This window comes from Rhinolophus hipposideros (genome assembly GCF_964194185.1).
Source record: "Rhinolophus hipposideros genome assembly, chromosome: 11".
Lineage (NCBI taxonomy): Eukaryota > Metazoa > Chordata > Mammalia > Chiroptera > Rhinolophidae > Rhinolophus > Rhinolophus hipposideros.
This window is the reverse complement of record NC_138057.1, coordinates 52718843-52738656: the sequence shown is the minus strand read 5'-3', so window position 1 is coordinate 52738656 and position 19814 is coordinate 52718843. Positions and strand designations below refer to the sequence as shown.

At 51.7% G+C, this 19814-nt stretch overlaps 1 protein-coding gene across 8 annotated transcripts in view; it reads left to right on the top strand.

Moving 5' to 3' along the window:
* PAX5 (paired box 5) overlaps positions 1 to 17215 on the top strand; it is a gene marked incomplete at both ends in the record, with an annotated part of 179055 nt that extends 161840 nt beyond the window's left edge. For 5 of the 8 annotated variants that reach the window (XM_081067162.1, XM_081067159.1, XM_081067158.1 and 2 more), the window contains 2 exons: positions 11691 to 11777; positions 17139 to 17215. In XM_081067162.1, the coding sequence (XP_080923288.1) occupies positions 11691 to 11777; positions 17139 to 17215 (164 nt within the window). The remainder of the gene's footprint in view (positions 1 to 11690; positions 11778 to 17138) is intronic. The other 3 variants (XM_081067161.1, XM_081067160.1, XM_081067157.1) reach the window with 1 other exon arrangement.
* Positions 17216 to 19814: the final 2599 nt, after the last annotated feature.

Below are 19814 nucleotides of genomic sequence, written 5' to 3'. Positions count from 1 at the left end.
ATGTCAGCAGCAGCATTAAAATTTGATGGCAGGCGGCACAGGTCGGGACTAGCACTGTGACTCCCCAGCAACGTACGACACCATCACCTCCCTCTCATTAGTCAGCGGTGGTGGGGACGCTCCCGCCCCTCTCGGAGCCAGGTCCAGCCTGGGGGAGGCGATTTCTTCAGGGGAGGACCTCTGGCTGCTTTGAGGGACAGGCCAAGGTCTAGGCCACAGAAAAGGAACTCCGCTTTGGGCTGTCATCAGGCTGAGCATTGTCCCTGCAGGCTCTGGAAATGTGTGGGGAACTTAGAGGGCCTCTGAACTGGAGGGGACTGGGGCTGTTTTCTTGAGTCTGCGAGCTGGTAATAGGGGTTGGGGGCTTATTTCAGCTTTATAGGCTGACAAAACAAAAATTGTCTGCCCACAAAAAGGCCTCATACCGTGTTTCCCCAAAAATAAGACCTAGCCGGACAATCAGCTCTAATGCGTCTTTTGGAGCAAAAATTAATATGAGACCAGTATGTTATATCATATCATATCATATCATATCATATCATATCATATCATATCATATCATATCATATATCATATTAAAGACCGGGTCTTATATTAATTTTTGCTCCAAAAGACGCATTAGAGCTCATTGTCTGGCTAGGTCTTATTTTTGGGGAAACACGGTAGAACAACTTAAGAGGGTGTGGGGTTGGTCTAATTTCAGCAAGCAAAGGGTCATTTGGGCAGGAATCAACAGAAAGAAAGTATTCCTTAGTGGCAGAAAGGTTGGAAACCAACTTGTTTACCTCCCACCCTGCCAGTGTCCATTTGTGGAAACGGAGGCTAAACAAATCTGGAAGAGACATGCTTAAAATCACAGTGGTACAGACAGAATGAGATTGGGCCCCTGGCTCCTAGTTCAAGGCTCTCCCAACATTCAAGAATTTGGGGGCACCTGTTGAAATATGAGAAAACCATCTTGAAATATAACTGTCATTAAAAAAACAAGCCCCAGTGTATCCTTTTTTTATTCAATAGTCACACAGCGTGTGTGCTACGTGCCAAGGACTGAGTTAAGCATCAAATAGTCCCTCACATGTGAAGAACACTTTTTGATTCACAAAAGTCTTTTGAATGCATTGATATTATTTAGTCTTGTGAGTGCTGTAATGTCACATTGCAAATGAGAAACTCATGTTCAGAGAGGTAAAGTGACATCTCCAAGGCCAATCACCTAAATGGCTAAGGGGCTTTGACAGGGACGGGCAGTCTCCTAGCCCTCGGTGTTCCCATTGCCTCAGTTATCACCGCAGCGTGGCAGCCACTGCTACTCTCAGTACCTACACACAATATCAGTGCCCACCTTTTTACAGTTACTTACAAAAATCATGGTGTGGTTCAGAGCTGTCCAAGGCTTTCTGGGTTTATCAGCCGATGTCCTACTCTAGTAGTTGCCTTGTCAGGGAGTTGAAAGAAAGAGGATCAGGCCTCTGTAGCTGGTTCCACGCCAGGACACATTATGTCCTGCTAAACTGCCTCCTGTTTTGGAGGAGCTGGAGACTGACCTTGCCCTCAGGCTCCCTTCCATGGGGACAGAGGCAATGCACTTTGGCTCCGGAATGTAGCAGGGCTGGTGAGAGATGCGTAGGGACAGATTTCGGTAACCCACTAAGTGATACAGCTTCAATGTCTTTCAATGCCCAGATCACAGCCACTTCCTACAAGAAGTCTTCCTGGATACCCCAGCCAGAATAAATTATAACTTTGGCTCTGCTCCTAAACCTACCTCACCCTTTGCTGGTACCTGGATATCTAGTCCTGGGTCTAAGAATCCCCTCAGATGCAGGGAGTCCCCTCTGGACTAAGGGGCCTTCCTTGCACAGAGCTCTGAATGGAGTAGAGCCACTATGAATCCTGAATTGAATGGATTGACTAAAATCCTCCTGAGTTAATTAGACATCCATCACTGAGGTGTGAGTTGGATTCTCTAGGGAATACAATTCAGTGTTATTCCAACAGAACATTTGGAACTTGTAGTCCAACAGTTCAGACTGTGCGATGGGGTCTTCTGGCAACATTCTGGTCAAAGAATGTCTTTAGGTTTCCAGACTAAGTGTCTTCCAGTGGCCAAATGAGTGTTAAGGAAAAACCTTCCGTTTTCCAGCCCAGCTTCGGCCCCATGGAATGCAGTCTGGTCCTGCTCTCTGAACTATAACTACCAGTGATTTTTGCTTTTTTTTTTTTAAACTTCTTTGCTTTTTTGGAGTGAGCTAAACTTGGTGCTGTCATGATGTGGCAAGGAGGCCCAGAAAGGCCTGGTGGGGGTCCTAGCCCCTCAAGAAAGCACCCATCCAGTGTCCCTTTCCATGTGTGGGACCTGCATTCTGGCCCCTGCAGCCTTTTTCTCTTTTCTGTGTGTTTTGCTGTCTATCTCGGTCTCATGCTTCTAGCAAAGATCAAGGACCAGGATTTCACTAATGCTTTCTTGCACCGTTTCATGACCTGTTTCTGTCTGATGCTGAAAGGGGCTAGCTCAAGAAACATCTGTCTGCACGTGCAGTGCTCACTCAACCAGTATTTGTGCTATGGGTGGCACCGTGTGCTGGGGGCAGCAGGGACTGTCGGGATTTGTCAGTCACACTCGATCAATCCTGGTTCCTGCCCTCAAGGAGGAACCACAGACACACCAACAGGGGAAGCAAGACAGGGTCACAATCGCCCTGAGTCTGGGCAGGGGTAGATCAAGGACTGGGGTTCAAGGGAAAGTGGGGAAATGCTCTCTGTTGGTATCATTGGTCCCGAAAGGCTTCCTGGAGGAGGCGGTATTTGAGCTGGGTCTCAACAAGTTGGGGGACTGAACACAAGGAGAGGGAGGAAGGTGGCATTTCAAATGAAGGAAACAGCATAAGTGGATGGAGGTAGGCCCCACATAGCATGAGGGCAATGGCAGTTGGCCTGGACTGTGGCTTTCAGGCATGGGTCAGTGGGAGGTATGGCCGGGAAGCTCCTTGGGAACGGAACTCTATAGGGCCTTGAATGCCACCACAGGGCTCCGGGCATTACTTATAGGCTCTGTCTTCATAAGCGTGTTGCCTGTGGGCACTCTCCTGCCCCCCTCCCCACACACACATACACACAAATCAGGTTGTCTTGCAGCCAGTGAGTCTTCAGGAGCCATTTGTACGTTGTCTTGTCTATTCTTTGTTTAGATGAGAGCATTGGGACAGAATTTTGGAATAAGACCATAGCAGGAGAACAGATTAAAATTGAACCCAAACTGCTTAAAATGTGCTATAGCATAGCCAGGCATCTCAAATTGAAATGCCTACAGGGGCCAGGCAGGTGACAGAAAGGAGGGAAATCAGCCTTGAGGGACAACACAATAGTTCTAAATTGCTTGTTCCACGGCTGATGACACACTTGCCCCTTTAAAACACCGAGTAGCCTATCAGTATGTTTCTACTGGCCCCATGTGTCACAATGGCCTCGGTTCTTGCCTCTGTTGGAGAGCTGGCTGGTGGGGTCTGGCGTGAACCCTGTGGCCTATGGTGGGGGCACTGTAATTCAACAGTGGGGTTGCTTCCCCCGAGTTCCCTGAATGGTCCTTGCCTTCGGGTCTTTCAACAGGAAGACAACAGGAAGTAGGCTGAAGGCACAACAGCCTCCTGTCTCCAGAGGACCAAATTGAGGCCCAGAACCATCACTCAACTGCCTCATGGCGGCTCAGTGGCAGAGCTAGGGCTCAGCCCTAGTCTCCAACCCGGGCTCACTGTGGCCCGCCCAGCACTGCCGTCCATGGCTCTCTAGCAGAAATGGAAATGCAACACATTCTGCATTCTCTCCCTCACTCTTGCCCTCTCTCTCGGTTTTTCTCTTCTCTCTGTTTTTCTGAAGGCCTTCATGGCTGGCCTGATCTGGTGGGAGAAGAGGTTTTTCCCAGGAATGGATCGATGCTCTGTGTGCAGGCTGTCGGGCTGACAGGGCTGACCTTTACTGAGTTTGCTCTGGTTTTCCTTTCCCTGTTGGGAGCCCAGGAAGGTCTTGCTCTCGAGGGAGAGAGATTGTGAAACCTTTGTCTCCAAGGAAGTCGGGCTGGGGTTGGGTGCAGTGAAGCTAGGACAGCGGAGAATCTTAGCATGGAAAGCCCTTTGAGGTCAGTTATTTAAATCACTCCCACACACACGGTTTTTACAGATGGGAAAACTGAGGCTAGGTGAGGAGAAAGGATTTGATTCAGGTTACTCAGAAGCGTTGACAGAGCCCCAGAACCCAGTGTGTGTGTGTGAGTATGTGTGTGTACATCTCCATAAAACATGTGTATGTATGTATATGTGTGTGTTCCACATGTTATACATACCGTGTTTCCCTGAAAATAAGACCTAGCTGCACCCTCAGCTCTACTGCGTCTTTTGGAGCAAAAACTAACGTAAGATCCGGTCTTATATAAAACCCAGTCTTGTTTTATTATAAGACGCATCAGAGTTGATGGTTCGGCTAGGTCTTATTTTCAGGGAAACATGGTACATATATACATATATATTATGCTACATTATATTCTAATATAATATCATATGCTCTCATATCATATAATACACATAGGAGAGGCTGACTATTTCCTGTGTAGGTGCCATAATTATGTCACTGTAGCTATAGATAGCCACCCACCAGGTACCCACTGACCCCCAGTCACGGCACATCACGCAGTTCTACAAAACCACGGGAAGGAGCTGGAGAAATCGCATGGTCCTTTTCAAATCTCCTCCTCTGCAAAGATTTTTCCTTCACCTCCTCTGCAAAGATTTTTCTCCCCAAGACCAGTTTCAATCCTTCAGAAATAGAACTTGGCTGTGAAGTCACTTTGAAAGACTTTCCGTATGTTAATTACAGCCGGCCAAGGTCTCGAGCAGAGGTGGGAGCCCACCATCTGCAGATGGGGTCGGCCCCCAGCGTGCTCTGCAAATCCCCATCATCTGGCAGGTGTCGTTTTGGGTTAATTAAGAGCTACACTGAGCCGGTTTACCTGTCACTTCTGCGAATTTTAGGAAACTTCGACTTTCTTGCCATGTCTGAGCTTTTAGTGAAGGGGAAACTGAAAACATCTCTGGCTCGAGATGGTTTTCCTGGCCCTGGGCTGGCTCTCCAGTACAGCTGCAAGAAGTGCATTTTTTTCACGGCCCCCTGTAAACTTCTATTTGAATCAGTCCTTTCTGGTTACCTCACTGGTTGAAGCTCTCTAGGGGGAAGCCACCCTGTATCCTACATTTCTTAAGCTTCTGCTTTCTTCCTGGGTCTTTGAGGAAAGCACATAACATTCCTTGGTTTCATTTTGTTTAGTGGCTTTGGAACAGCTTTTGATTTGTGGGTTAGGGGCCTCTTTTCACAATTGGGGTTTGGGTTGTTGGTGCTAAGCTTAGAGCTCTATGTTCATGGGGGCTGACTCGGCGAGATCCCCCAGGTAACTGGGTTCTCAGTTGGTCAAAAGTCCCCCTTCTCCAGCCTGAGAGAACTTTCTCTCTCTGGGGAGATGATAACGTTTGGTATCTTGATAGAGGTTTGGGTTATACAGGTGTGTACATTTGTCAAAATGCAGCGATACTACACTTAAGATGTACACGTTGCATCAAAAGGAAAAAACTTGTAAACAAATAATGAATTTCAGTTAATGATATGCATGCCGAAGTACTTAGGGAAACATGTACTGATGCTTGCAATTTCTTTGAAATGCATAGAAAAATAACCTGAATGAAAGGCTCGAGGGATGAAGAAATAGATGATAAGCAAGTGTAAGAAAATATTGATGGTAGAATTCGGTGGTGGGTATACAAGTGATCACTATAAAATTATTCCAACTTTGCTTTGTTTTTGAAAATTTGCAAACCCACTAGGGATGGGAGGGGTAAGAGAGGAGGACTTCCCCCCACCCCCACTGGGCCAGTGAAATGTTCCTTGGGATGGTGAAAGCTCTGTGCCTGGGAATACAGCTGGGGTATGAGAGCTCTGCTTGGCGCTGCCTGGCTCTGTGGCCCAGTTCTGATAATCTGGGACTATGGGTAATAGCAAAGGTTGGTGAGGTTCAATGTGAGATAGATTATGGTATGGAGGGTGGAGGGCCGATTTTATTTCCCATCAATTCCAGAAAGGAGTACATTGCTTGAGGGTGGGTGGGAATGAAGAGAGTGGTTGCTAGTCCTTTGGATGCCCAGTGAGAAGCCAAATCCCTTGCGTCCCGAGCCCCAGTATTCTCGGCTCTACCACCTTCCCTGGGGGTTTTGTGAGGGGAGCGCCATACCCTCGAAGAGGCTTCCTGACCGCCGCTGCTTTCTCTCCTTCCAGTCTTGCTCTCACTTTTTTTTTTCCTCTAATAAACCAAAAGCAGACAGTTCCCACAGTTCTCCCTTTCTGCTTTCTGGACCATGAGGGATTCCATGTACCTGGCCTTTGCCATGCCAAATCCCTTCTCCTTTCTGAGCCTCAGTTTCCCTATCTATAAAATCAGAATGTGTCAAGTATGATGGCCTCTCAGCTCCCACCCTATTTTAACGTTTCTGCAGCTCTGTATTTCTTTCTGTCCCTCAGTTTCTTCTTCGTCCTTTCCCAGGATCCTGACAGAGGGATGGAGAGAAGCTGGGGCTGTGATCAGAGGGTTTAGGGTGGAGGCAGGAATGGCTGAGTTTGTTTTCTCTACTGTCAATAAAGGAAAAGCACCAAATCTTCACCACCCAGGGGTGAGGAAGATCTTCTGTAAGGTGAAGTCATTTGTTCTTCTCCACCAGCTTAAAAAGAAGGGACTTTCCTTCTCTCCCTTTTACAGATGAGGAAACTGAGACTCGATAGGTAAACTCACATGCCCAAGGCCACCAAGGTTGTCAGTGGCAGAACCCGGCCTCGAGCCATTTTCTGTCATCTTCTCCAGGGTAGGCAGCTCTGGGAAGAAGTGGGAGGTAGAGCACACCTGTGGGTATGACTCTGGCCATGAGCCTGAAAGGGGACCAGCCCTCTGTTCTTGGACCCGTTGGTGGCTGCTAAAGAAGGGAGAGTCAGTCCCGAGAGTCCCATCGTGTACCATCTGCCTGGGCCCACCTCCCTGCTTTTGCTCATGCAGTTGCCCCACTATTCCTTTGCCCAGTGCAAAGAATATGAACAATGGCTGGCTAGCTGCTCCTGGCACCTTGACATCAAGATAAACTTGTCTTAGACCCTCATTCCTCACCTTGTGGAAGAGTCCCATGTCCTCCCCAAGATTTCTGCAGTGTTTCCAAGAGAGGCTCGCTTTCACATGCTCATCTCTGGCTCAGGCTGCCTGGCATCACTGAATTCTTGGGCTCTGTGATCTATACTTCTCTTGGACCACATGGTTTCATCTCAGCCCCTATGGCTACCCAGGCATGATACTCAGCCACTCCCTTCGGTTTCCATGAGGGGAGAAAACACCAACCCAGCGGTACAAGGTATTCAAGTGTGTAGTAGACTTTATTGAATATATAGGAGTTAGGGGGAAGTCCTCAAAACAGATGACTTAGTAGAAAGAGGTGAGTGGCCCATGGTGTCCTTGGTGCTGGGCAGTCATAAGAGAAGGTGTTTGTTGTGTGGCCTTTGTCTTCAGCCAGCTGGCTGCATCTCTTGGGGTTCTGACAATGAGCCAGAAGTGGGGGCTTTCATTTTCTACCTCGAGAATATCATTCCTGTACTTGAGGAGCATCATTTTGTGTCTTTGGATGTTGCAGTTATGTTGTTCCCCGGGCTCTGGTTCCCTCTTGCTTGGACTCTGGCAGCAGCCACCTGGATGTCCTGCCCGACTGTAGGCTCGCCTCCTCCAGCCTGTCCTCCAGATTCTGGCACTCCCTAATCTGAAGGCCGTCCTAGCCGTAGTGAGAGAAAAGCAGAACGTTCCTGCCCCACCACACTCTGCTCAGTGGCTTGCCTCTGCTAGGGCCTCACAAAGACGTGGTCATATGGCAGTCACGCTCTGACCAGTCCACCCCCAGACCTTTCTTTGTGCCTGGGCTGCCTGGCCTCCCTCTGCTTATCAAAGTCCTATCAATCCTAGCTCACATTCACCCCTAACCCCAGAAAGTGGCCCCAGGGCTTTCCCCAGACCTTCTTTCCGTTGGACAAGACTCACTTTTCCAAGCTGCTATCATGGGGTTTGAAGAAAAGAAGGTGAATGTGCCTTGGGTGTCACGATGATGGTGAAGTCAGCAGGGGAAATGAAGTAGCAGAATGGAGCCTCCAGACCCACAAAAACCAGCATCCAGGGGGGCCCACAGAACTCTCAGGGAGGGGGCCCTCCTCCCTGTAAGGCCCCTGGCAAGTGAAATCCAGGTTAAGTAGACAACAAGGGCCTTTAGATATCACTTGGTCTGTACAAATGGGAGACAGAGGCTCAGGGTGGGAAGGCAGTGTCATAGGCAGAGGACCTTGGGCTGGAGGACAGGAACCTGGCCTTTTAGTCACCTCCTGGTCTGTGCAAGTCCATCCCACCTGCCTGGGGCTCCATTTCCTTACACATAAAATGTAGACAGTTGCACCTGGGAAGGTTAAATGAGATTCTGGATGCCAAGGAAGTCTTGATGACCAACATTGGGTCATTGTCATTATGGCTGACATTTGCTGAGCATTCACTGTGTGCCAGGCACTCAGCATACCCTTCATTCACTCTTTACAATGATCATATGTGGTGGGATCTATTAATCGTCCCAACTTTACTGAGGAGGAAATTGAGGCACAGAGAGTCTGAGTGACCTTCTGAAGGTCACAGAGGTAGGAAGAGGCAGATCTAGGATTGGAACCCAGGCAGTCTGGCTCCAGAGCCCTTGTTCCCTGCCTCTGTGCAAATTGACTGAGGACCATGGGGTTCAGTAGGAGCATGTGGGTTTGAACTTGGGCCATCTGCTGCTTCCCAGCCATCCTTGTGGCCAAGGCAGTCCAGGTCTGTAGATAAGCAATTTTCTTGTCAATTAAGGACCTGGACTCCCCATATCTCGTGTGGTAAGGGCTCCCTACATTCAGTCAGCTTCCTGTGTGGCACTTCAGATACCATCCCAGAGTCCCCAGCAGGTGGCTGGACCAGCCTTGAGGTCCACCTCATGCTCTGGGGATGGTCAGGCTCCCCTTGCCCACAGTGCACACGCTGACAGAGCATGTCATAGGATAGGGCTGTGCTCTGAGGGTGCATATCATGGCCCTACTGTTAGTATGTCAGGCAGGATGGGTCCCTGGGGGTTTATTTCTTCCACTGAGGAGCTTATATCCTTGTGGAGGGGGGCAGAATTATCAAGATAAGCACCATACATAAGATGTTGGATTGTGATCAGTTCTGTGAGGAAAAATAAAGCAGGAGAGAGGAGTGGGATGGAAGGAGTTTCCATGTAAAACGCGATGGTCCAAAGACCCCGTTGGAGCAAACCCTAGAAGGAGGTGAGGGAGATAGCCATGCAGGCAACTGTGCCAGAGCTTTGTGTTAGCAGTGGAGGCAGGCAAACGGCCGGGGCTCCGCCGAGCACCGACTGCTGTAGATAGGGCATTACACTGCGGGTAGGTGGCACACTGGTGCAGAGAAGAGTCAGATATGGACCTGCAGAGCAGACACTCCCATGTCCCAGGACGCGCCCATGCAGGTCAGGGCAAAGCCCGTGCTCTGGGATGCTGAGTGCGCCTGAGGGGCCCGGGGTTTCTGAGAAAAGAGATATCTGAGTGGGGTTCTGAGACCGGGCAGGGGAAAGGGGGTGGAGGACGGTGGGCAACACTGACTTAGGTGCATATGCTAAAGGAGTTGGCGCTGTTTATGGTCCTTTGCCACTTTTGGAATGAGATGGGGGACGCGGGACCGATAACATGGACACAATTCACTAATTCACTTCAGCTGAGTGGACCTGCGACTTGACCTGTTGGGGCTGGAGGTCAGGGAGGCTTCCTAGGAGAGGCGGTTTTGTAGCTGGGCCTAGCAGATAAGTTCAGTGCCGCTAGATGAAGCTGGAGAGATGGCCTTTGCCAGGGTAGCCCGATGCCCTGGGCCCAGGCACAGAGCTGTCAGAAAGTGCCTCGAATGGGGCAGCTTCACGGGTGCCCAGAGCCTAGATGAGAGGGGGGTTGTGCGCCTTCTCCAGGCTGCTCAGTCTCTCTGCTCTCCCACCCTGCCCCTCAGGAGGAGAAGGAGGCACTGGAGCACTGATGGATGTGCTGGGGCTAGGTTCCTGCAGCCCAGCATTGTCACCATGCTCTCCCTCCATACGCTGGAACCTGACACCCTGACCACTGAGGCATAAAAAACAGAGAATTGGAAGGCTCAGCCTGTCAGGCTGGGAGTGGCCCCCAGAGATGCCTGGGGAGGAGTGTGTGAGTGTGTGTGAGTGTGTGTGTGTGTGTGTGCGCGCGCGTATGCGTGCGCGCACGTTCTGCCTGTGGTTGCCTGTAGAAGCGGACAGGTGGAAAGGAGGCATAAGAGGCCAGGGGGCGGGAGCAGCTGACCCCTCAGGCCTGCTTTATTGTTCCGGATACACCTGGCCCAGCCCCATGGGCCCCACATTTGGGCTTAGGAGGGGAGCAGTGCTCCTATCCTGACATCTGGCTGGTCCCTTCTGGGGGCTCCTTCCTTCTGGCCCTTTGGCATCCTTAAGAAGAATCTGTGGAAGCTTGCTTGAGCTGAGGGTGGTCCCCAGGGCTGTGTAACTCCCGGCACCACTGCCAGGGAGGGGCCCATGTGCTCTGTAACCAGTGGGTTACGAAGCCACTCAGCAGCCAGCTGCCTATACAACCTGTGCCAGGCACTGGGGCCTGTGAAATGAGTCAGGCCTAAACCCTGTCCTCTGTGAGTCCGCAGCCACAGGGTAGCAAGGTTAGGCAGCAAGGTGGTAGGGGAGGGAATTTTGAACTCCCCTCCTAGTGACTGGCTGGTGGTAAACGGCTCTCCTGGGGCTGGAAGCAAGAGCCCAGGGAAGTGCCAAGCACAGGCATCATTGTTCCATGAGCATCTGGGCAAGAGGTCCCACCATGTTCAAGTGCCACCAGGCCTCCTCCTTGCATACCCAGTGTTGTCCCTACCCTGGCGCAGCTGCAGTTCCTGCCCGAGCTAAGAGCTGCCCCTTCCCCAATGCCCAGGAGGCCCCATTCACTCCCTCTGCTGTGTTCCCCTAGACCTTTGGCTTGTTCCCTCCATCTCAGCAAAGTGCCATCTGCCTCCTCCTGGCAGAGGGCCTGTCTATGCCTCATCTTCCCCATTGGCTGAGGCCCTGGGAACAGGTACCTCTGGATTCTCAGCACAGAGGATCAGACTAGAGTTGAGGCCACCTTTGGCTTCTTGGTCCAGAGTCATTCAAAAACACATGGGAAGTGAATCTAAATCTCACTGGGGTCCTGGAGTGGCCTCTGTCAGGGCTGAGAAGCAGGTAGTCCAGGGCTTGGACTTGGGTGGATGTATCAAGGCCATTTTGTGAGAGACCCTTGGCATCAGTCTCCTCACCTGCAAAATGGGCCAACAACCCCATGGAACATTTGGCACACGGTAATTCCATGGTATACATATGAGAAGCTGGTATTCACTCCCACTAATAAGCAAAAGGTTTTAAGGGGAAATCTAGACAATGCCAATGACAGCTGTCCACTCAATGAGGGTGTGAACTGGACTTGCCTTTATTGATTATGAAATGCCATTGGCATTTTCCAAACCTGCTTTGACATTTGGTTCCTGTTTCTCTCCTACCCACCATATGCAGGGAGTGAGTTTTCCGGGAGCCCCTACAGCCACCCTCAGTATTCCTCCTACAACGACTCCTGGAGGTTCCCCAACCCGGGGCTGCTCGGTGAGTACTGGCGGAGGCCCTGCGGGGCCCCTGGGCCATCAGCTGCCCTATTGGACCCCCTCGGTGGGCCAGGCTCCCTCAACATCCTGAGACTCGGTCACGGAGGTGGGTTGGGTAACTCACCCCAGGCACATGCAATCTGCAAGTTGTGTTGGGCAGTAGGACAGTAAGCTTCGGGCCTGCTTAGGCCCTCCTTCCTCCCCCCAGATGTTTTGGTGGATAAGGGGAAATAGCACAGAAGGGGAACAAAGACAAAATGAGCATTGAGGCAGAAAGAAGAAGGTAGGGAAAGTGCCTACCCAAGAATAAATGATATTTTTTAAGAATCATTGAATATTCAGATGAGAAATCTATAAATAAGACAGCAAAGAGGCCACTCAGATAAATTGGTGGTGGCTACTGGTCTTGACAAGGACTCTGAGGCCCAGTGATTGATTTGTGATGTCTGCCCTGGACGTCACCACAGCCAGCTCCGTTGGAAACTGGTTGCCCTGTGGCTGAAGGCCTGCCAACATATGCCATTCAGAGCCCAGCTGGCGCCCAACCTCTGCCCAGGCCTTAGACTGGCAGATTGTCCATGGCTGGGGCCAGCCTGGTGTGTGAACACCACCTAGCTATTTGGGTTATCTAAAAGACCAAACAGGGCTAACTCAGCCCTCAAAGGCCAAGGGGAGCCTTTTGTTTTGTTGAAATGAACTTACAGGGAACTCATGTGCCAGATGGAGCCGAAGGTTCTGGAGCATGGAGCAGGAGCTGGGGGCTCACAGATATCACTCACCACCTGGGGGTGGGGCCAGCCAATCAGCCCGCAGGCAGAACCCTGATCTCTCCCCCAGCAGTCAGTTGGAGAATTCCCTCAAAGCCCAGACATCGGAGGGCCTCTGAGACTATCCAGGTTTGTCTGTCCAGTTTAACAGGACCTGCTTAAGTAACCTGTTAATTCCCCGGATTAGGGAACTGAGATTAGGACTGAGAACATAGACTTCATCAGAAAAGCAAGAACCTGGTGTTTTCAAGTTCAAGTTGCCAGGCCATGGGTCTACAGAGGAGCCAGACCGTCACAGCCTTGGCCCCTTTTCAAGCCTGCTTTCGTGATTAGGACAGACACATGGCATGGACACATCCCTTCCATGCACCTGGGCCTTGGGCTGCTCAAAACATTTTGGTGCATCAGGCACCACTGTGGTGACATAAGGAGCAATGCCGATGAGAGCTCCAGACCCCTGTGCATGGAGAGTTCCAGTTTTATAGATGACGAGGCTTATATTATTGGTGGCCTCCCGGAGGGGCTGCGTCTGTGGACTGATCGGTCAGACTTCCTTTCTGGTTTTGGTAAAAATTATTTCTAAGCATTAAGCCTGGTCTCTGCTTACCTACTGCTTTTCCTTAACACCCCACACCCACCCCAAGCAGCGGCCTTGAGCTCTGCGTTGGCCCAGCCATCAGTCTCAGGAGACGAAGGCCGGCCAACCTCTCCCTGAAGTACTGTCTTTCAGCAGGGCTCAAGATGGGGAATGGGTCTGGTGGCCTGAGCCTGGGAGTCCCCTCTCTGCAAATCTGCCTCAGACAGAGCCTTGGTCCCAGCGCTGCTACAAGACCCTCAGGGGATGTGGCACAAGGATGCCTGCGCCAGGCTGTGGGAGGGGTTCCTAGGGATGCGGCTAGGACCCCAACGAGGCCATGTTGAACCAGGACCCCCACGGATGGCTGTGCACTGCCCAAGGGGACAAGTGAGGCTGAAGTCCAGCCCATGTGGAGCCAAAGCCCCAAACCCTGGCACAGGGTTACAGGTGCCCAGAGTGGACACCTTTCTCTAATTCTCACAATGTATCCCATCAGCTCATTTGCCAAGGAGTTCATAAGGCAGAGAAGTGGGGCAGGAGCTGCTCAGGAAGGTGTGGCAAAGGGATGGAGTAGGTGGGTGTTCTGGGGCCACAGATGAGGGACCTTGAATGCCAGGCTGAGAGGTCTGGACTGATTGTGTGGGCAGCTAGGAGCCCAAGGGGATGGCGAGGAAAGGATGGGACTAGACTGCGTCTGAGGCGTTTCTGCCCAAACTGGAGTGAGATCCAGTTCACACCCGCAGTTATTAGGCATGGGCTGCACGCCTGGTGTGGAAAAGACGTGGACTCTGGCCCAGGGAGCTCACAGGCTGGGGTGAAGGAACCTTGGGCAAGTGTATCTGTGATGAGGGGTGGAGAGGAAGAAGAAGAATAAAAACTCTGTTCCTCTAAATAAACACTTGCTAATTGTGCAGGGACTGGGCAAAACCCTTCCTATGTGTTACCTCATTTGATACTTTTAACAGCCCTGGAGGGCAACGTACTATTATCTCTATTAACAGATAAAAAAAAGTGAGACTCAGAAAGGTTAATTCATTTACCTGAAGTCACACAGCATGCAGATGGCAGAATAAGGACCCAAACGCAGGTCACTTTGACCCCAGAGCCTATATTCATAACTAGTGTGTGATGTGGTATTCTTACTCTCCTTGACCAATTCAGTCTTAACAGTACTACAGCCAGGAAAAGAGGCCTCATCCTTCCATAGGAACAAGCCTTGAGAGTTCTAAATAGTCAGGTCATATATGTGATTAGAATAGCTCTGGTCTCATTTTGAAATCCAGGTTATTCTATTTATCTGTCAGGCTTTCAGCTGCAAACAACAAAATCTGCTCTGGCTGGTTTAAGCAGCAAACAAATTTATTAAGGGATTTTGGGGGCTCTCTGAGTCTCTGAAAAGACCAAAGAGACAGGTGTGGGACACACAGCCAGGAACAACACGTAGCCACACCCCAGGGCTGCTCTAGCATAACCATTCGTGCTGTTGCCAGTTGGCACCCCTAAACCGCCCGCCCGCTCTCTGCTGCTGCTTCAGACAGGGTGCTTGAGAGCTCTGCCCTGCCCCTGCCTGGAGCTGGGTGCCTCTGCACCCCCTCCCAACTGAGGGAGTCTCTCAGCCCACTTCTTCAAGTTGCTCGCTTCCCAACTGGGGTCCTATGCAAGAGAGTCTAATGCAGAGCTCACACCCGTGCCCTAGCAGCAAAGGAAGCTGGGAGAATGAGTTCTGACTTCTAGCTCAAAGAGGCAGGCCTCATATCCTAGGAAACACAGGAAAAGTTTAAACGATGCCGGGTAGTTACAAACATGAGCGATCGCCCCTGCGCTGCCCACGTCTATATACCCTAGGGAATCGTGGCCAGGTCATCCACTAGTCCGGGGCTCAGATGCCTCAGGTATAAAATGAGGATAATGGCCACTGGCAGCTTCTGTCAAGCGGGAGCTGAACACGGCGCTCTCTTGAAGCCCTGAAGATGAGATACCAGGCTCATTCTATCATCGTCTTACAAATAAGTTCCAGGCCCGTTCACATCTACCAGCCTGCCCTTTCTGCAGAGTGTCATCAGGGCTTTAGCTGAACGAGTCCCAAGGAATGGGGAAGGAGACTGATTCCTGCTGACTGGGGAGGGTCCCAGGGTGCGGAAGCCTGCTCCTCCGAGGCTCCTTGATGCTAGATCAGTGGGAGCTGTGCAAACAGGTGAGACCCTCCACCTTCACACTCCCAGGTGCTCATGTGCACTGCTCAGCCAGCCTCAGCTGACCTGCTTGAAGCCTCCTTCATGGAAACAATGTCAAAGGATGGGCAGTGCCACTAATGAAGCTGCACGCTCACTTTCCGGAGAACTTTCCCGCCCTGCTGAACCTCCTCCTCTGAAGCTGCCTGCCCAGCCAGGGCTGTGGTGACCCAGCAACCTTTGGGTGGGGGTGGAGGGGCAGGAGGCGCAGGCTGGTGAGCCTGGTGGGGCAGAAGGCCGGAAGAAAAGCAGCAGCCGTCAATTAGGATTAGAATGGGAATGCCTGTGGTCTCTGTAAAGGGATTATAGAGCAAGTGGGAGCCCCAAACGACTGTGTCAAGAAGTAAATTGATAATAATGTGAATTAGAGAGGCAAAATGACAGAAGAAAGGACAAGTTTATTTTAGATGGAGGTCTAATGGGCACCAGGAAGACAGAGTGCTCTATGAGGTGATGTTTTCATTTCTCACAGTAAATGCAAGCTTTTTTTATTTTGCCGTGGAGGCCTCATGCTGAGGCTGCTGGACAGCCTGGCCAAGAGATTAGGCTTTGAGAAGGGAGTGAGTCAGAGCCACGGGTGACACGGGGTCGGTGGGGGACTCAGAGGGCCAAGTCAGGCTGGGTTTGGAGGGGTGGTGGCACATGCTAAAGTGTCTCCCCAAACCCTACCCTCTTGATTCCATACAAGTTGTATGGCCTTGGGCAAACTACTTACTCTCTCTGTGCCTCAGTTTCCTCATCTGCTAAAAGGGGACAATACTAATTCCTACCTAATAGAATTGTTGTGGAAATTAAGAGTTAATGGATATAAAAGTGCTTAGAAAAGTATTTTCATATCCTTATATCATGGTACCCTCATACAGCCCTACTGTGACACCCCCTTTTACCGGGGAAAAAACTGAGGGTTAGGGGAATGAAGTCACTTGTTCAAGGTCACTCAGCCAAGAGTGATAGAGCCTGACTGGCCGCCTCCAAACCTTGGTGCCCAATTATAGTATCTGGAATAATTGCCAGTATTGGTTTGGATTTGGGTGAGATTTCAGGATCAATATGAGTTGCCTCCCCTGGGGAATTAAGAAGCTTGCTATTCCCACACATGGTCTGCAATGGCTCACATGGCCCCAACTGCTGTCTACTTGGATAAACACAGCCCTCCAGCACTGGGTGTACAGGCCGTAACTGTGTTGTGGTGGACAGAGTCCTGAGCCAGGAACGGACAACCTGAGCTCCAGGCCAGGCTCTAGCGCTAAGAGGCTTCCGTGGTTTTGAGCACATGACTTTGGTTTGTTGAGCCTCAGTTTTCCTACCTGGAAAAGGAGGAGATGGCCTAGTGTCTCTTACTTGTGAGAATCTGCTGGTCCCATGGAGCAACCCCTCCACCCCCATACTCTTTCATCCATGGAGAGGAGTTTGAGCACAGAGCCGGGCTCCTGGAGGCCCCATCCAAAGTGCGTAGTCAAATAAAGCAGCCCAGAGGCAGTGGGGGGAGCCGAGCATGGGTACAGAGCCCTTGCCTGGTCCCGTCAGGACGTCACAGGAGGCAGTCTGCACCCCACCCTGCTCCATGTGCTCATACGCTCCAGTCTCCCCATGTCCAAATCTTCTTGTCCTCCAAACCCAGCCTGACCCACTTCCTCCAGGAAGCCTGACCCTGCCACAATAATCTTGTTACCGAGAGCCCTTTTCGCAGAGCTCCGATCCCTTTTCTGCCTTTGAACATTGGCCTCAGGTATGGGGCTGCAGGCACGTCATCCTCCAACCTCCGTGCCCTCTTCTCTCTCTTCCAGGCTCCTCGTACTATTACAGCGCTGCTGCCCGAGGAGCTGCCCCACCAGCAGCGGCCACTGCCTACGACCGTCACTGACCTTCGGAGCCAGGCAGAAGCCAAGCACTTATGACTCAGATCACTGAGGGTGATAGCCTCCCAGCCCCCTCCAAAGATAGCCAGAGGGGCCCAATAAGCCCACCCCCACAAACCCCCCCAGTTACCTGAAATTCCACCCCCCCCTTTTTCCTGCCAGGGACTCTGGGGTTCTATGGTAGGGCTGCTGGACCTCTAGACACCTGTCCATTTCTAAGATTCAATCGATGAGCTTCTCCCAACAGTGACGGGCTCTCCACAAACCAACAATTGTTCTGCAGACAACTGCAGTCCCAGCCCAGCCTGCCTGACCATCTGCCCATCTTCCTGCCCCAGGCCTGACAAGGAGAGCTTGCTAATGTCACTTCAACAGCACTTATGTAAATACCTTTTTGCTTTTTTGTGGGACCGAGGGTCCAACTGAGAAGACTCCCCACCTGTTATAGGTTCAACATTCCCAAAGTATCACAGGTTGTCTTAGACCTGTGCACAGAGCAACCCCTCTGCCCTGGGTGCCCCCATAGCGTGGGCTCAGAGCTGTCTGTGAGACTAAGGGTGCCCACCTTGGGGACCCAGCCTCCTGCTCATTGCTACTTCTTTAATATCTTAACCGAGCTGGTTATGCTCCACTCCTCCCCAAGAGAAACACACTTTGGGGAGACACACTGGCTTCCTGCCTCCATTTCCCCGGGCCCAGTGCAGTGCAAACAGCTCTTTTCTACATATATCAAAGGAATCGAAGAACCGTCTGGGAGATACCTAAGTTACCATTGTCCGAGGTGCTGATTGCACCTAACTTTGAACGTTAGGGCTGGTGGGACCCAGAAGATCATGGTCCTAGGTGGTGCGTGAGGCACCTCAGCCCCTGGAACCACCGATTTAACTGAGCGTTCCCAAGCTCTGATCACTTTGGACGTCCACCATGGACACTGCCCCCTCCTCCAGGACCCCAGTGAGTGGATTCTGGGCAAACCTGTCCCTGCCATGTAGACAGTGATTAACAAAAAGGACTTTGCCTGCACCGAGAACCACACACATCTGCAGCGGTCAGCTGTCCTTGTGGAGCATAGCATGCAGCTGGGAATGGAGGTGCTTGCATGGGGGGACATGTCCACCTGGTGGTACAAGGGGCTGTGATGGTCAGGGCCATGGACAAGAGCCGTGGGAGCTGGGAAAGGGTGTGGGAGGGTTGGGGAGAGCCACCTGGGAGGATTTGGAGGACAGAGGAAGGCCTCCTGGGAGAGGGACAGGACAGGCAGTGAGGAGCTGGTGGTGAACGGGGTGTGGTCTTGAGATGGGGGTCCAGGGGCCACCATTTCTGCCTGGGGCCTCAATTCCTGGCATAGTCTCTCTTGCCAACTCAGAACAGCCAGGTAGAGGCTCTGTCCAAATCTGGGCTGAATTATAGCAATGACAGTGGATTTTGCCATCTCATGTGACAGTGTTCCTGATGTCTGCATGTCACCAGGTTGGCAGAGAGCTGGGGCAGAAAGAGCCCGCACTTGAGGTGATTGGCCTTGAGAGGTCTTGTCCTGGCTACACCTCTGCATTGCTGTGGGACCTCAGACAAGACCCTTCACTTCTCTGAGCCTTGGTTGCCTTGGTACAGCATGGCCACCTGCAGGATCACCCGACAGCTCTCTCTTTCCTTCCTCTCTCCCAGGGAGCTGGATCAGGCCCTCCACTGCTGAGCAAGCATATAGGGGTGGGCATCTGAGTCCTGCTAATATTCAGACCAAGTGGGAAACAAGAACACCCAGAGAGATGGGAATGAGCCTTGAGGAAGACCTAGTATAGCTCCCCTCAGGAGAAACTGAGTCCCAGCTGGGAGAAGCCCAGGACCACGCAGGGAGACAGAGCAGAACTTTCCTGGCCACTACCAGGTGTTTTCCCCATAACACCTCTGCAAGGTGGTGGGACAGAAGAGGAAACAGGCTCAGCAAAGTGGAGTCCCCAGGCAATGAGTGACAGAGGAGGGTCTGGGACTCAGCCCCTAACCCCTGGCATATGGTGGTCCTCCCATCCCTGGGGAGAGAAGTAGACAGTGAGGGCAGCAGGAGACGGTTCTAGGCCCACTGCCCCAGATGGGGTGTCCTGGGACTGTTAGAACTGCTAAGGAAGCCCAGTCCCCCAAGGCGAAGGTGGAACTGGTGAGCACCCCCCCACCCCCCACCCCCTCACCCCATTCCGCCGAACCTGATGAGAGGGTATCTGGGAGCCAGGATAAACTGGCTCCAGCCTCTGTCTGCCAGGCAAGGTAGGAGAAGGTGTTATCTGACCCCTCCCTCTCTTCTACAGGAAGTGGGGGGGGGCCGGGGTCTGCAGCATAGGTGTCTTGTACCCAGTCCTTGAACCTGCTCCCTCCCGTGGTGTCAGGCTGTTGGGAGGTCAGCCTTCCCTGATCCAGCTGCCTAAGGCGCATACCATCCTTCCTCAGTGAAGCCCACATGGCCCCATGCACGTCCCTCTACCCGGCCTCTCCCTCCTCAGCCCTGTGATGAGCTCCCTCCATGTTTTTCCTCACTCTCCTGAGGCTCCACTGGTCCTCAGATTGCATTTGAATTTATTAGACAGCCACTTGATTATTGGGCTGCCAGGCAGA